An 18,082-nucleotide genomic window follows, 5' to 3' on the forward strand; every position below is an offset into this window, starting at 1 on the left:
AACAATATGGAGTTTCCTCAAAAAATTAAAAATAATACCATATGATCCATTAATTCTACTACTGGGTATTTATCCAAAGAAAATGAAAACACTAATCCAAAAACCTGCACCCCCATGTTTATTTCAGCATTATTTACAATAGCCAAAGTATGGAAGCAATGCAAGTGTCCATCCCCCGGTGCGTGGATAAAGATATGGTATATATTTACAATGGAATATTACTCATCCATAAAAAAGAATGAGATCTTGCCGTTTGCAACCCCAGAGGGTATAATGCTAAGTGAAATAAATCAGACAGAATGACAAGTACCGTATGACTTTAGTCATATGTGGCATTTAAGAAACAAAACAAATGACCAAACAAACAAACAAGACAAACAAATAAACAAAAACAGACTTAAATTCAGAGAACAAACTGGTGGTTGCCAGAGGGGAGGTGGGTGGAGGATGGGTGAAATAGATAAAGGGGATTAAGAGTACAGTTATGATGAGCACTGAGAAATGTTTAAAACTGTTGAATGATTATAATGTATACCTGAAACTAACTTGACACTGTATATTATTATACTTCAATAAAAAATAATGAAAAATGTTTGTGGACCAACTGATGATTTATAAATAAAGGCACCGAAGCATGAAATAGCAGTGTGTGTGTGTGTGTGTGTGTGTGTGTGTGTGTGTGTGTGTGTGTTCTATAATGGAAAGTGTAAAATAGGAAGTGGAGTAAGGGCAAGATATAGGTAGGGGTTTCATAGGCGAAGTTAGAGCGTTAGATACCACCCTTAGATAATAGGGAATGTTTCAAAGGATTTCAGCAGGTGTGTTACATCCTCAGGTTTGCGTTTCTGATAGGTTTCTTGGATACATACGGCCAAAACTGCAGGCAACACTGCATTGTTAAATCTACAAATTGCAAAGTAAAAGATGAATACTTGGAGTAGTTATTCTTACATTTGTGAATATAAAAGTATCTTTAGGTAAAGCCCTTAATGTGCAATTACTAAATCAGAGTGTATACACTTAAAATATTGAGATATATGGCCCAATTGTATTTAAAAGGGCTTACACTCCAACAGTGTGACAGTCCCCATTTCCTTATCCTCGCCAATAATGGGTATTTTAAATTTGTGCCATTCCCCCCCCCACCATTGCTCTGTTTAATATTATCTGGGAGAGGGGGAAAAAGGCATGAGGATAAAAACTACAGATTTATTTTCATCAAAAACATATTCTTGGGGCACCTGGGTGGCTCAGTTGGTTAAACATCTGCCTTCAGCTCAGGTCATGATCCCGGGGTTCTGGGATTGACCCCTGTATCATTCTCCCTGCTCAGTGGGGAGCCTGCTTCTCCTTCTCTCTCTGCCACCCCCACTAGTGTGTGTGTGTGTGTGTGTGTGTGTGCACGCGCGCGTGCTCTCTCTCAAATAAATAAGTAAAATCTTAAAAGAAAAAAAACATTCTCAAGCATTAGGGCCTGATTAAAACAAATTAATTCCAGTATGCCAGAAAAATTAATCATCACTTATCTTCTGAGTCCAGTTAACCGTTTCCCCCCAGTTTTATTGAGACATAATTGACATATAACATTGTTTAAGGTGTACAACATAATGGCTTGATATATATATATGTGTGTGTGTGTGTGTGTGTGTGTGTGTGTATGTTGTAAAATATCACAGTAAATTCAGTTAACATCCATCACCTCCATAGTTACAAACTTTTTTTCTTGTGATGAGAACTTTTTTTTCCTAAGGATTTTATTTATTTATTTGAGAATTTGAGAGAGAAAGCATGAGAGAGAGCACAAGCAGCGGGGAGGGGTAGAGGGAGAAGCAGACTCCCTGCTGAGCAGGGAACCCAATGCAGGTCTCAATCCCAGGACCCTGGGGTCATGACCTGAGCTGAAGGCAGATGCTTAACCAACTGAGCCACCCAGGTGCCCCGAGCTGATTTTATATAAAGGAAGTTACTACTGTGACTATCTTATATGTCGTGTCCCCCTGACGCCCCCACCCCTGCCCCAGTTTACTTTTTGTCTTATGATTTTTTCTTTCGTTTTATGAGTTTATTTTTATATAGTCAAAATTACCCATCTTTTTCCTTTATGGCTTTTTGGGTTTTGCTGTTTTTCTGTATGTGTGTCATGCTTCACCTTGCCATTTTTAACCCTCCATCTAATTGAGCTAATCAGCCAGAGAAGACATTCCTGACTTCTCTGCTGTCTACGTGAATTTCCTCAGCTACAATTCCCATCAACTTTATGAGCTGAGGGGAACAGGAGAAAAAGGCAAAGGAAATTTGTTGAGGGTAAACACTAAGCCAAATGCTTATTACAGTGAGACCCCTGAAGCAAAGAAGGGTGCTTTGCAGCAGGGCTGGGGATAGGACACTGGAATGCCTGAAGCATCCAGGTAGGTAACAGGGCAGGCAGCCTAGAGCTGGTAAGAACCGGACTCTCAGAGCTTGAGTCTGAATCCTGGCTCTGCCACTGACTAGCTGGGCATCCCTGGGCAAGCTTCTCACACTCTCTGAATTTTCCTAATCCATTTGCAGAGGTCTATGAATGTCCTCAGTGTCCTCATAGTCCCTCATTGAGGTGTGTTCTAAACTATAAGGTCAAAAAACCACACAACTGAACAATTATGTTATAAATTATCAATGCTGATAGTTAATCTAAATGGTATAGTGGGTTAAAATGTCCACGCTATGACTTGAATGTGAAGGAAATAATGTAGCTTTATGTCCTGTATCCAACTTCATCTTGTTCTGGAATACCTACCCTTGAAGACAAAAAACATCTGCCAAACAGGCAGTTAAATGTGCAAATAAAAGCGGACTCTATCGAGGCTGTTTTCTCCTCTCTGTGGACTTCTTACCTGCCCTTCCCCTTCAGTCCCTGGTTAGCTTCAAGGAGAAGTTATGTATCTGAAGGAGGTGGAGGGAGAGACTGCAGGCTCCCGTGCCTTTCTGTCCTCTGGGTCTAGACCTGACTGCCATAGTGTGCCTGCTACCCTGGTGTCACGCTGGTGTTACTGCTGGGGCCCTGAGTCCTGCTTCCAACCTTCTGTTTTGAGGCCCCCCTATTCTGCCATTTCCCTGATTGCTGGCATCCTGCCTTCCGCACCTGGCTGCAGTATGCCAGCTGTCCGGATCCTCACTCAGCCACCGCCTCTCACCGCCTTCTGCATAGGTGTGGCTCTGGGTGGAATCCAGGGCTTTGCCAGGAGTCTCCAGCCTCCCAGGCTTTGCCTAGAAAAGTGTGGCAAGGCCAGCCCTTGTCTCCATGTCCTTGCTGCCCCACATTTCCTCACTCTGCCCACAGTGGATGACATCGGAGAATTGTGTCTGCCTTTCTCCCTGTCTGCCCTCTGGCCTAACTCACCCCTCTGTTACCCCTTGGAGAAATCCTCTATTTAGAGGCCTCCAACCTTGGCTGTTTTTCATAGAGGGCCACTTTAGGAATTTCAGATTTTATTTTCTGTTTTAATGAAGTTTGAAGTTTAGGTCTATTATCTTACTAAGGATTCTGAGTCAGTTTTGTGACTTCAAGCGTATAATGACTTCGTTCTAGGAGGAGTCTCCCCTTAACCAGAGGTCCCTAATTCAGTGAGTAGGGGAGCCTGCACACTATTTAATCAGTTTCATATTTAAAAATATATGATCCCCAGGGCACCTGGGTTGCTCAGTTGGTTAAGCATCTGCCTTTGGCTCAGGTCATAATCCTGGGATCGAGTCAGTGGAGCTCCCTGCTCAGCGGGGAGTCTGCTTCTTCCTTTCCCTCTGCCCCCCACCCTGCTCGTGCTCGCTCTCAAATAAAATCATATATATATAAAATATGATCCCCTCTTGTTAGCAAACTACTTCACGCCCTAAGGAAATTTACTTACATAGGTGTCCCCCAACTCACTTCCTATTAAGAAGTAGGATTTAGGTTTTTATCTAGAATCGATTCCTTTTTTCACCTCTTCTGGCCTCCCCATTCCTCACTTCCTCAAGTCTGACTTGCAGGAAGCACTAATGTAATGAGGGTGTCCCTAGAGTGGCCATAAGTCTGGGTGGGGCTTGCCTCGGTTGGGGGAGGGGGAGAAGAGCAGTTACTGTTGGAGTGACAAGAAATTTCTGTTTTGAATCAAGCCATTCCCACCACCACTATCACTCTAGACATTGTCCAGCTTCTGGCATTGGCTGTCTGGCCAGAGAGGGAAATAGAACCCCCTGGGGCTAGTCCTTCCTGAGACTTCGTGTGGCCGCTCTCTGGACCTCTCAGTCACGTGTAGTCCAGCATCAGCAGCTTTTTTTCTTGTTCTGGTCTTGTCCTGATGTCGGGTCCTTTGAAGGCAGTCTCTCCGGTGTGTTCCAGAACCGTACTCTTAGAGTCTGATCGACTCCATGGTGAAACTGGCCTCCTCTTTCTGAAAGGAGGATTTGGAAATAGCTTCCCACTTCCCACCTTTCTTCCTTCTCTTGACTCTCCTCTTTCTGCCATTGCACACCACTTTTTCCACTTCCTTATGGCCTACGTTTCAAGAGGACTCTAGGATGGGGGCTTACAATCAGCAAGAGGCACGGATGTGCTGCACACAAAAGAGAAACAGTCTTGCACAGGCCTTTTTTTTTTTTTTTCAAATACAACTTAATTAAAAAAATGATTCACATGATATACACATATACATAAAGTACTGAGATGCTTTCTAATAGCACACGTTTAAGATTTTTAAACTGAGTGATTTCAGAACTTACTGGAAAATAAGAATGTTTAAAATCAATTCTTATTTAGACCTCGCGTTGACCATCAAAGTGGACACAAGTGATTTAAGTCCACCTCCAGAGCTCCCTGTGGACATACTTCTTGGTTCTGAGAAGGCAAGAATGCATGAGTTTCTCAGTAACATTCATAGGCACAGGAAATGACTATTGACATAATCTTTAAGCCTAATAGTTAAGATTATTCTTCAGTTTATAATTTAAAAGCTTCTGACAGCTGAATGCTATGGTACAATTTATAATGAAAGAGTTTGAGTGATTGAGGTATATTTCACTGAGCTGGTTTCTCTTATGAGTTGAAACTAAGACTTGTATAAACATAGGAAGGGAAGCCCTTCCCGGGTTTACGTAGTTAGGCAAGAATACTTAATGTCCCACATTCCCAACTGCAGTACCATCTGTGCGGTACTCAAAGTTTATAGGAAGCAAATCTATAGGATTTAAGGAGCATTTTTTTTTTCAGTAAAACAGTCTTATCCTGCTACCAGTATGTAACAGAAGTACATGTTAATTTCTTTGAGATACACAATTTTATATTTCCCTAATGTTCCTTTTAAAAATTGGGTATCTTAGCTTTTGGATATTTTTTAAAGTTACAGTAAGAACAAAAACAAAACTAAAAATCAAAAGTGTACCATGAAGACAGCAACAGTACGCTACTAGTTGTAAGTTATTTGGGAAACTGTAGACCTCACATCCTCCAGCAATGTTTAAAGAAAAAAAAAAAAACTTGGGGCACCTGGGTGGTGCAGTGGGTTAAGCATCTGACTCTTGGTTTCAGCTCAGGTCATGATCTCAGGGTCCTGGTATTGAGCCCCATGTCGGGCTCCCTGCTCAGTGGGAGTCTGCTTGGGATTTTCTCTCTCTACCTCTCCCTCTGCCCCTCCTGCCTGTGCTTTCTCTCTCTGTCTCAAATAAATAAGTAAATAAACCTTTTTTTTTTTAAAAAAAGAATTTGTTACCAGATTAAAACAGAATCTGCCAATGCTCGAAGAGCCCAAGTTCATATCTTTTCAAGTAAAATATACGATTGATACACTCTGCAATAACCTATACCTGGTTAGGAAAGAGCATTTGGATTAAGCCATCCTCTCAAGGTAAGATATCTAATATATAAATTTGGATCAGAAGCAACCTGTTTGATTTATAATTTCTTCTCCCTGCCAGCTAAGAATACAATTTTATGTGGACCCAACAAGCAACTTGTCTTATAATTATGCCAAGTACAATTCATGTGTTGATTTTTAAAGGAATCACACAGGCCACTGCAGAAATGTTTTGTCTGTATTGGCTTATTTCCTCAGAATGGCACTATGATACCCCAAGGCTTAAATAAAAAGAAAAAATGATGTGCTGGAAATAGATATAGAACTACCTCTCCCCACTAAAAGAGAGAGAGAGAGAGAGATCTTACTAGAGTCTGAATACTTTCTCTTTTCTTGATAACTGGTTAGTTGCTTTCATGAATAAAATGAGGACCTGTGACAGAAAGAGAAATTATTGAATAATTTAACCTAATAAGCAATTTCAACTAAAATAATGACTGGGTATTTCAGTAAGGTCAATTAGCATTTATTTTCTTTTTGCACAGTTTCTTCTAAGTTTAAATAAAGTCCATGAATAGATAAGAAAACAATTGTTGAGGATATTATAACTGCAGATTGAAGTAGTTGGGCCAAATAAGGCTTATAAAAATGCAAAACCGTCTTTATTACCAGGTAATGTGTGAATAGATTTACCCACCCTTACTCTATATCCCAAACACCCTCTTCCATTGCAGGATTTTTATTTGCTATGTAATCCCTTTCATTATTAAGTTTTAATTTGTAAAACAGGTTATATATAAACTTTTAATGTAATTATTGATGCATAATTGACATACAATAAACTGCAGTGTATTTTTATAATCAGAAAAGGAAACAATACTTTTAAAGTCTGTTGGAACTGGTTATACTACTAAAAAGGCACTTCCCTATCTTCTAAAATTTTCATTACAGAGGAATTTAAATGTATGTCATATTGCTGCGAGCTGAACGGAATGACAAAAATTTAGGATTTCCCTTGCTATATTATAGATTGTATAGCACTGTGATCCAAATATACGTCCCCTCCCCAGTCCTAATATATACTCCATTAAGGGGAGCATGGTGAAGAAACTAATGCCAAATAGTTATCTATCTTCTAGAAAGATTTCAAATGTATCTTAAGTACCTGAACTATTTGTTAAATATCCCCAGAGACAGATGCAAATTTAACAGACTAAATTAATTTTCCACATCAATGCTTTATTTTAGTAATACCTTTATCCTCACCGTGCACCATGAATTAAAACAGCATACTCCTTTGAAACTTTGGGTGAAAATATGCAATTTCTCCTTTGAGATTTTCCAATCTACCAAAAGCTCTTAACATATTTAGCAATTTAGTGAAATGTTATGAAAACCTATGACAGAAATATACTTCTTTGGCATTAAAACATTTCTTTTCTGTAAATGGACAAGAAGACATAAAAAGTAATACGGCCAAAGGCAAAGCTTAATTATTTAACAGGATGATTTAGGAAAGTCTGGCAATTCAACAAAAGTTGAAAATTTTCCCCCAGTTAAATGCTTTAAACAACTACAGCCAAATAGATTATTACTAGCAAGAAAACCATCTTTCTGAAACTCTTGCTATGAAATGTAGTTTTAGGTTCAGTTTCAGGTAACTTTAAAGAACTCTGATTTCATGCCTTAAGATAAAAGATTAGTCATAGCACTTTTTATGGCAATAACATATAATAGTGAATGGCTGAATTCATATGTCATATTACATTTTATTCCTTTCAGTGTTATGTGAATGGGTAAATATATTCACAAATATTTAAATATACAAACATTTTTGCTACATATTAATATGTAGAAAGTTTTTATTATATGCCTTTTCTTTTAAAGACATGCTTTGGTCACATTACTAGGAGTATTCACATTAAGATAATGAAAAGTACAGGCTATCAGATATGAGACAAAATATGGTCATGTTCAGCTGAATCAACTGAATGACGGTTTTTGCCTTCAAACGGTCTTTTACCTCATTTCACTGCCAAAAGCTGGAAGAAAACTGCAGTGAGTAGAAAAATAAAAGGATGGTTCAACAGCTATATTAATCGGTTCAACCAAATCCATTAATATACTTTCCTATTTGCTAATCTTGGATCAAATTCAGCTTCTTTAACACTCCAGGTTATTGAGAAAGAAATGAACTTTACAGTTGGAAAGAGGAATAGTAAAGACTGGGGAGAAAGAGAAGAAAGGGAGTTCAAGACATGACGAGAGACCTGTTCTGAGATTCAGTGCGTTCCCTGACAGCCGTTTCTGCTTCGTGGCTCTGACCCCAAGCTCCCGTGAAAACGGAAACGGGCGAAATCAGGCAGAACAGCTGTTCCCTAGGCACTGGGATGCAGTGTGGGGGGAAAGGCCCACTGCAGAGGACCTTCCCGATTGTACGTTCACACTGGGGCAGATTCGGGGGATATGCTCTGGCCTGATTGAACTCAGGGTAGTCAGTCTGTGCCCTCAGACCCCCTCAAGTGCAGATCAGTGCCAGAATTCCCAAATCAGACAGGTTTTCTTCTATTTTATAATGGCCAAGTAGGTAGATTGTGAACAGCCACTGACAAGGGGGAGAAGGAGCCTAGACAAAGCCTGACTGTGAGGGGCTGGCTCTCTGTAAGGCGGCAGCCGTAGCACCTGCTCGTCTAGTCCGGGACCCGGAAGAGGGTGGAGTGGACATGGAGGGACCAGAGAGGAGGGGGAGGAACGCTGCTGCCCAGTGACACTCATCGGCTGTTCGCACCGGGCTGCAAGGATTCACAACGCCTTCCACAATTTGGAAACATAACAAGATACTTCATAGTCATCTAGGAAGGTGGCCAAGCCCTGTCCAATACAGAAAACTATTCTAATACTCCAAACAAGTTTCCTAGGAGGGAAAGATAACTCGTTCTAGAAGTTACTGCAACTTCGTATTACCTCAACAATCTTTTCACACATCGTTAGCTAAAACTGAACGAATGATCTCACACCTTCTGACCGAAATGGCTTCTCAGACCAACTTAAGCACAAATTGGTGTTCACAAAAATGGAATATTGGTGTCTTTTTTTTTTTTTTAACTATCAAGACTATTGATAGATATCAGCTTTTCAGGGTGTAATAGCCTACAGAAAATGTGTGCATTCTTTGGATACATACACGATTCTTTGATTTTGGTGTCTTTCTTCTTTCCAATAGTTTTTCTTGCACTATACAGTAGTGACTATCTCTCACAACGGATAAATAAGCTGTGAATTTTATACAAGACTGATTATTTCATTCCACATTTACTTAGATTAGAAAGATAAATCTGAACTTCCCACTGTGGATTCATATGTAAACTTTCAGAAATGATGTTTCTTATGTCTGATGTAATAAATATAGAATGATTTCCTACTATTTAAAAACAATGGACACCACTTTCTACCAGTACCCATCAGGGGAAAGCCTAAGGCTGTGGGTCTGTTGTAGCGCTGCCATGATTTGCTTTTTCTCCAGACACAGAATGCTTCAGAAACTGACCAGTAGCACCAATGTATAATCTTGATCGCATGGGCCATTTCTGAAAAAGAATATTTAAACAAGAATCCAGAAGTTAGTATCTGTGACAGATATGTCTGTATTAGTAATATTAAAAATTCCAAATGCCTCAAACCAAATGCAATATCATGAAGCTAGTAACAATTGTAATTGTGAAGTCTAAGGAACAATATAAAAAATGTTTATTAATGCTAACAATCAAAGTAAAAATATACCAAGACTTTGATTATAACTGTATAAAATAATATGGGTTCATGTGGACAAGAACCTCAAGAAATCATGGAGAATGAATAAAGTTAAGTGAAGGAAAATATATCTATCAACAGTGTTTTAATTTAAAACTAAATCTAAAACAAAACTAAGCCTAAAACAAGATCCCTTGCTTTAAAGATATTTTAAGAAGTTACACATGGTAAATATTATATGTTCCCACTTGTCACAGAACTACAATGAGAAGTGACTAATTCAACTATTTACACATTTTATCTAGGCGCTCCTGGTGGCTCAGTTGGTTAAGCGTCCAACTCTTGGTTTCCCCTCAGGCCATGATCACAGGGTCCTGCGAAAGAGCCCTGCGTTGGGCTCCGTGCTCAGCACAGTCTGCTTTTCCCTCTCCCTCTGCTCCTCCCCCTGTGTTCTCTCTTTCTCAAATAAATAAAAAAAATCTTAAATTTTTTTTTAAATCTAGGGGCACCTGGGTGGCTCAGTCGGTTAAGTGTCTGCCTTCTGTTCAGGTCAGGATCCTAGGATTAAGCCCCTGTCAGGCTCCCTGCTCTCTGAGGAGCCTGCTTCTCCCTCTTCCTCTACCCTCCTCCACTCTTGTCAGATGGATAAATGAAATCTTAAAAAAAAATTTTTTTTAATCTATCTAAAAGCAGTATCTCGAAGTTGTAAATGTTATAATGTTTGGTGTTATGTAGATAAAACATCCAAAATAAATGTCTGGATGTAGCGGCATCATACAACATTAACCTTTCAGTAATTATCACTTTTGTATTCTGGTTGTGAATTTTCTAAATTCACCTTAAAAATGGACAACATCTCAAAAATAATATAACTTATTTCCAAATAGACATGATGATGAAGAAACATATTACATAAGAAGTGCTTTCAGAAATTTTTTTTGGGGGGGGTGTCTGATAATCAGTTAGTTCTAGGGCCCTTGGAATACTAGTCAGGGAAATACTACTTTTATATAAAGAGAAGTCTTTAGACTAATAAAGTGCAACTCCCAGAGTCAGCAATGGGATCCCACACTCTCCAGAGAGTACATGCTGCAGTGAGAAGCAGGCTCTTTTTATCACTGAACATTTACAGGCCCACTGCTGGTTACATAGCACCATGAAAGGTTCTTAAATGCCTGACGGATCATCTGCGGTGCTCAAATAGAGATACAATTATTAACAAGGTAAAGACCATAGGAACTTCAGATTCTTAACCCAAGCTTCCTATTAAAATCACATGAGGAGCTTTAAAAAATACTGATGGCCAAGTCACACACCAGACCAATTAAATCTGAATGGACCTCTTTTTGCAGAAGTTGAGTATAAGGTAGAGTCAGATTGTACTTCTGAGTGCAGTACTATCATCGAACCTGGCATTCCAGATGTAAAATGTAACTATAAGGGATAGTAAGTAGGCACTTGATATCATCCGGGAAGCTTCTGTTCTTAGCAACCAACAGAAGTCCTAGTTTTATGCCTCCAGATCTAATAAGTGAATTTGCTCTCATACAGTTCAGGTCCATTTTAGAGTCCTAAATTCAGATTATTCTGGCTGGAAATCTATACTCATACACAGATAGAATAGAAAATTTACGTTACTTAGAATTTAAAATGATCTACTCCTGTATAATCTTCCTATAAATAACCTTGTACTTTACATTTGATGCAATAATAACACTGACACTCTGCTACTTATTTTCACATCCATTTCAGGTTTTGGTGTGTTTTTTTTTTTTAAATCACAGAGGTGCATTCTTACACATTCTGGGTGTATCAATGGTCCTGTCTTTGGGTTTTTGCCATGGGTTGATGACCTGAGGGGTTTTAGAAACTGGTCCGGGGTCTTTCTGATATGTCAGGAGCTGACATTGTTAGATCAGGTTGAGTCTGCATCATACTGAAGAACCTTGTGCCACAGTGCTATGGACTGAATGTCTGTATCGTGCTGCCCCACCAAATTCATATATTGATGCTCTAACTCCCAAAGTGATGGTATTTGTAGAGGTAGTTCAGGCTAAATGCGGCTAAAAGGATGGGGTCCCTCATGATGGATTAGTGGTCTTTTTTCTTTTTTAAAGATTTTGTTTATTTAAGAGAGATTGAGAAAGAGAGAGAGAGGGAGAGAGAATGAGTGGGGGGGGGAGGGGCAGAGGGAGAAGCAGAGCATCAAGCCCAAGGACCTGGGACTCCATCCAAGGACCCTGGGATCATGACCCGAGCAGAAGGCAGACACTTACTCAAATGAACCACCCAGGCGCCCAGATTAGTGGTCTTTTAAGACGAGACAGCTTCTTTTTTCCTGAGAAAGAGGGAAGTTGGCCAACTGCAAGATAGGGCGAGAACTCTCACCAGGAATTCAATTGGCCAGCACCTGGATCCTAGACTTTCCAACTCCAGAACTGTGAGAGAATAAATTTCTGTTTTTTTTTTAAGATTTTATTTATTTATTTGACAGAGAGAGACAGCCAGCAAGAGAGGGAACACAAGCAGGGGGAGTGGGAGAGGAAGAAGCAGGCTCCTAGTGGAGAAACCTGATGTGGGGCTTGATCCCAGAATGCTGGGATCACGCCCTGAGCCGAAGGCAGACGCTTAACCGCTGTGCCACCCAGGCGCCCCTGAATTTCTGTTTTTTAAGCTTTCCAGTCTATGGCATTCTGTTATTGCAGCCCAAGTGGACTAATACTTGTAGTTAATAGTGCAGGGCTAAAATAATTTTAAGTGTACAATTTTGGCATATTATAAACCCATGTTTCTCAATCTTTTAAATCCTTGCCTCGTATTCATGAGCATAAAAATCTCATGCTTAAAATTTGCATGTAATTTGAATATTCCATATGAATTAAATATATTTAAAAGCAAATAAAATAAACATACCACTGAATGCTTCCTGGTATTTCTGATATGTGCTACCTGGGTACTGCTGTATTGAGAATCACTCTAAATCATGCAACCAAATGTAGAGGCAAATGAAGATATGTGTTCCTTGGCGGGACATAAGTAATTAATGAAGCAAACTTAAAAATGTATATGTGAATTTTTGGGGTGCCTAGCTGGCTCAGTGGGAGAAGTGTGTGGCTCCTGATCTCAGGGTCATGAGTTTGAGCCCCACAGTGGGTGTAGAGATTACTAAAAAATAAAATAAAATAAACTTAAAAAATGTGTATGTGAATTTTTGCCTCATTTTTCATGAACTTAATAATAAAACTTTATTTTAAGAACTTTGTACTTTGATTTCCAAAGGCTTCTAATGGTTTTACTCAACTGAATTTAATGTACATATGTAGTTTTAAGAGTCAGAAATAACATGCAAATAAAATATTGGTTAGGCTCATGTCCGTATCATGCCAAAAAAGCCAGTTGACAGTTTTACATTTCACCTTTCAATGGAATGTTTTAACATTGTGTAGATTAACACAATCCTGACCTCTATTTTACCTAATAAAGTTTATTTAAAACCATGTTGTTTCATTAGTCTTAGAACAATCTAACAAACTCATAGGATTAACCAAACTGAACCTGAAAACCTTAAAAATGCACTCTTGGATTCTGGAGTTCAATGACCCCCAAATAACAAAACTTTGTGTTTATTTTAAAAATTATTGTATATGTATATTATCAACAGTGACTCTCCAGGGATAATGCAATTAATAAAGTCATCTGTGCTTTTCTCCCAATATAAGAATCTGAAATATATCCCTGTTCTCTTGGAGGATCACTGCCCTTTAGTACACTGGTGCTAATCGAATTGCTCACATCCCAAAGGGATGAAAACTGCTGTTTTAGGCTATGCCCCAGTAGCCCAGTCACTTAAACCTTCCAGTTTCATTTGAGATACTCTTAATGTAAATTCCCCCAAATGCTAAATCCCAATGCAGATAATAAGGACCGATGACTCAAAATCATGGCCTTGAAATATTTGTCAACAGATCTTTAATCATCTAAGACATAGTAATACCATGTTGTAAGGCAGAAAAAAAAGTCACCTTGGAACACTTTTTAACTAAGGGTTACAACACCCTTAGTTAACTAAAAATTAGTACAAACAATCAGAATATTTTTATTTCTTTTGCATTAGATTAATCAAAGATAGACTCAATATTTAAGCATTTGGTAATATCCGTAAAATAATGTGTTACAGGTGGTTTCAATTAACGTGTATGAAATCTCTTTCCTCCAAACCTCCAAAAACACATGGTTATAGCTCTCTTATGGCACACAGAACATTATCCCTTACAGTATTGTTATTTTATTTTTGTCTTGTCTCTATTATATATTCATTTAGGGCAGGGACTGAGTCACTCTTAATTGTATCCACTCTCCTAACAGTGCTTTGCATATAGTAGACACTCAGTAAATGATTTTAAAACAGACTACTCACTTGTTCAACCATCATCAATTTCATTTTAAAGAGGTAATCCTTGGCCTTGTTTCATTATCCCTAGAATTGTCTTTTAAAATCAAAACAATTGATTTGAGGACAAATGAGATTTAATTTTTCTTAAAAGAGTTATAAGACTACAAAAACATTTGGTGCCTGAATTAAGTACAATAAACAAAAACCAAAAACCTCCTGTTAAGCTTATTGTTACACGAAAATTATTAACAGTATTTTTTCAAAAAGGTACTATAAGAAACAAAGGTAAAAACAATTTGATTTCTTATCTGAATTGTATCTCCCACAGAGGCTTTAACAGATGCTTTCTGTATTAAAGTCTACTTAATGTTAAACTTTTTTAGAGTATATGGGAAATGCCAAAAGAAATCTAATATTAATGATATATTTGAATATCAATCTAATGCAGACTGTAGTGCAAAACCGCTAATTAATAATGAATGACTTTTCAGTGGAGATTATATTATATAGCACGTGAATAGAATGAGGTCTATCATAATTATAAACAAATGATAGTCCAAATTTCTATATTCAAAGTAGTTTGAGCTTCCCATCATGTTGATTATATTTGCAAAGTAAACGGTTAAAACTCACCACAGAATTTTCAGTTAATCTTCGAGAGCGTACTTTACTACGTTTCACTGATGGTTATTCAATAATTTATTGAATACTGATATGCTTAAGGCTAAGTCCTGATTTTGCATTTGTGTGTGGCAAAATATTTCAGAATGGTAGAACCAAAAATTTGAAAATTTAGGTTTAGAAAATATAGGGAAGATAATGCATGGATTATCTTCCAGATGAATGCTGGATTTTGAAACAATCAAATCTAGGCGAAAAGGACAATGCAGAGTCTAAACACTGCAATATAGGTAATAAATCATAACCATATACACCATGCTAAATGAAAACCCTGACCCTTTTACCTCTATGTAATGTAAAAATTATACAAAACGGATTCAAACAGCTAATTTTGCACATTACAGAATTTTAATATAATGTTGAATCAGCCTGATTAACATACCCCAATCTATTGTGAAAATTACATAAATACAGTTTTTCTAACATTCTAGGTAACTGATCAATCCATGATAATTAACCTTTATTAAGACGGACTGAAAATTTACTCCGCAGGATGGCAGAACGGCCTCACTTTGTACTTACCAGTTGTACAAAAAAATTTCAACATGGTTTCCTGGATTATTTAAGGGGCGATAATTCCATCACTCCTTAAATCGTGAAACTTTTCAACCATCTGATAAAAAACACGATGGAAATGTAATTACGTAAATTAAAAACTCTCAAAGGCTCATAAATGTAAATCTGGTACTAAAAATCACTAGAACTTGCCAAATAGCCCACCAGGCACTCCCAAGAAACTTCTCATCTAGGAAAGGCATCATGTAGGCTGCATCCTGTAAATGGCGTGGGACACCCGTACGATCCAAGCCACTTCGGGTTTAAATCCACTACCTGTGAACAGTTACGGAGTAGCCTTTTGCAGTGGGGACCTCGCTACCTACCGGTGCCCTTGCGGGCCAAGGTCGCTCTCCGGATCTGTTCCCGGCCTCACCCCGAGGTAGGAGTGAGAGCTCGGGCATCTGCCCAGGCCGTGGCCCACCCGGAGGGTTAAGGTACCCTGCTCCTGGCCCAGCTCCGCAGGGAGCCTTGCCTGCCTACCTTGACAGGGTGTAGGTAGCCGTCGCCGCGCAGGGCGCCCAGCCCGGCGTCCGCCGGCGCCTCGGCGTCGTCCTGCAGGCTGCGGGTGAGGTGAGCAATGTAGGTCGTGGCCAGCAGCAGCACGTCCAGCTTGGACAGCTTGGTGTCCGGCGGCACCGACGGCAGCGTGCGCTGCAGCTCCAGGAAGGCGTGCCGCAGGGTCTGCACGCGGCTTCGCTCCCGCGCAGCGTTTGCTGCAGCAGGCCTCCCGCCCCCCGGGCGTGCGCTACCGCCCGGGCCCGCCGGTCCTGGCCCGGCCCTGCCCGGGCTCGAGTCGCGGGTGGCGGCAACCGGGGGCGCGGTCTCGTTGCAAGCGATCAGGGGGCTGCCTGCGGGGCCGTCGCGGTCCATGGCGGCTTTCCGCGCTGCGTGCCCTGCAAAGGACCCAAGGCGCGGTGAGGCCCGGCGCGGGTCGGGCTTAACCCGGGGAAGCGCAGGCCTCTAGCTTCAACTGCACACCCGGCCGGGCCATCGACGTGGCTCGGGGCGTTCTCAGAGATGAGGTCGTTTTGACTGGGGCGTGTTTACCTCCCGGCGTCTTGGGAAAGTTGTGGGGCCTGACAGTTCCTGGGCTTAGGAGGGGCGTGGTGCCGGCTTTACTTTTCACTGACAAATTAAGTGAAAGGGCTACTCTACCGAGGAAAGAAGATCTCGGAAGCACAGCTCCGGTTCGGAACTTGTCTGCACTTCTGGAACGTTGTGAGCCAGCCCCGCAGGAGAGATGGGCAGGTCTTTCTCGCGGGGCGCAGCGGGAAGCCCTGGCCTTGCCAGGGTCCTCAGTGCCCACGCGGGCAGCCCTCGCACCATTAGTTCCCGAGGCCAGGGATGGATGACGGTGGGAGCTCCTTCTAATTTCTGCAGGAGGAGAAGGGACCCCTGACCTCCACCTTGGACTAAGGCACCCGCTATCCTAACGAACCTGGGGACCAAGCGACGCGGCTGGGGTCGGACCGAGGTCCTCACCTTTCCTGAAGCGACCGTGCAGGGCTCCGCTCCGCTGCACGAGCGGGCCAGGAACGTCGAGCTGGATCTGAGTGGCCAGGGCCGCAGAGGTCACTCCATCCTCGTCCAGCCGAAGTCGACAGCCGCTTCTAGGCCCTGCTGGGCGCGCCTTTTATGCGGGCGCCCCCGTGGTCAGGCGTGTGTGGACCAGACTCGATGTAGGGGTGGGACAACAGGACCCGCTTAGGTCCGCGCCCACCTGCGGGGCTCTGCCAGGGGCCGAGAGTCATTAATCAAAAGGTCCGGCGGGGCGGGGCCATAGGGGGCGGGGCGTAGCCATGGCCCCGCCCCCCGTCCCTGTTCGCCCCAAGGCGCGACTGCAGGCGCAGCACGTCGAGCGTCCGCGATGTTGAAGGTCCGCAGAGCGGCCTCGCGAGTTACCTCGCCTCGCTGCCGGCCTTTTGTCACGGGTCCGGGCTGAGCGCCGGCGCCTCCCAGGCAGGCGCGGGGCGGAGGCGGGAACCCTGCCGTTTTGCCGAGCGTGACTTTTAATTTTCTGACGAAATGTGGAGTGTGCGGCTGCGATGCGCTAACCTATTATTCTACCACCAAGGTAAATGTTTCACGCTGCCCTAATTGAAACAGTAGTCCCGCCACCTCGATATTCCACGACCAGTTTATAGCCGCTCGGAGACTGGGCGCCTACGGTGATATTTGAAGTTCCCCAAAGCAGAGTAAACGGCCCTGGGATCGCGGTCGCTTCTCCCCCGGGGGCGCGGACCGTTGCGAGTCGCCTCCGTCGCACACGCGGGGCCCCGCTTTGTTTCATTTTTTGGACCTAAATTTCGTCCTGGCTCCACCCCCCCACCCCCACCTTGCAGAGAACTCGCCTGAGTCGTCCTGCACTTGAGGGCCCACGAGAAGCGTGGCCTGCAAGCTGTGCTGTGAGGGGCTCTCTCCGAGGCTCTTTTAGAGCTAATGCTGGCTCGGCGCCGCTTCGCCTGTTCACAGCCGGCCCGGGAAGCGCTGGGCCACGGACGGCCCCGGCCCTGTGGCTCCCGCGGGTCCTGGACCCGGGGACTTCAGAGGTGACGTTTCGGTGGACGCACGATAATTTCTAGAACGGAGTTAGTATGTCCTTGAAATAATGCCCCAATTCGAAGAGCAGGACATTAAAAATTTTTGGAGTCAAGACAATATCAAATTTAAAATATCTGATGAAATTGCTCTTGTATATGCGACGTGATTTCTTTACAATAGGTTTTTAAATTGGAACTATTAGGTGGTACGTAGTAATGGTGACACTTGCATTTTAAGATATCATTCCACACTTCGGATCAGGATAATATCATCTTCAGTTCCCGTTCAATAACTGTAATTAGATTTACGCTTTAGAAAGGAATGGACCAAAATACCATTGGCTCAAAAAAGG

At 41.7% G+C, this 18,082-nt stretch overlaps 1 protein-coding gene across 2 annotated transcripts; it reads right to left on the bottom strand.

Moving 5' to 3' along the window:
• Positions 1-7,007: 7,007 nt before the first annotated feature.
• On the bottom strand, positions 7,008-16,940 carry TCF24 (transcription factor 24). 2 transcript variants are annotated; one of them, XM_026516391.4, is made up of 3 exons: positions 16,672-16,940; positions 15,670-16,082; positions 7,008-9,394 (listed from the first exon to the last, which is right to left on the bottom strand). In XM_026516391.4, exons 2-3 carry the CDS (start codon positions 16,057-16,059, stop codon positions 9,281-9,283), a joined length of 504 nt encoding a protein of 167 aa, XP_026372176.1. In that variant the 5' UTR covers positions 16,060-16,082; positions 16,672-16,940; the 3' UTR covers positions 7,008-9,280. The 2 variants fall into 2 exon arrangements, with proteins under 2 accessions (XP_026372176.1, XP_044246307.1); XM_044390372.2 differs by lacking the exon at positions 16,672-16,940 and having other exon boundaries at positions 15,670-16,181.
• Between the last annotated feature and the right edge of the window lie 1,142 nt (positions 16,941-18,082).

The sequence above is a fragment of the Ursus arctos genome, unplaced genomic scaffold (assembly GCF_023065955.2).
Source record: "Ursus arctos isolate Adak ecotype North America unplaced genomic scaffold, UrsArc2.0 scaffold_6, whole genome shotgun sequence".
Lineage (NCBI taxonomy): Eukaryota > Metazoa > Chordata > Mammalia > Carnivora > Ursidae > Ursus > Ursus arctos.

Bases quoted from the DNA above. Each gene is read 5' to 3' on its own strand.
- TCF24 (XM_026516391.4), bottom strand. From the start codon at position 16,059: ATGGACCGCGACGGCCCCGCAGGCAGCCCCCTGATCGCTTGCAACGAG. The intron at 9,395-15,669 runs GTAGGCAGGCAA...ATTCTTTTTCAG, and splicing joins GCTACCTACACCCTGTCAAG to AAATGGCCCATGCGATCAAG.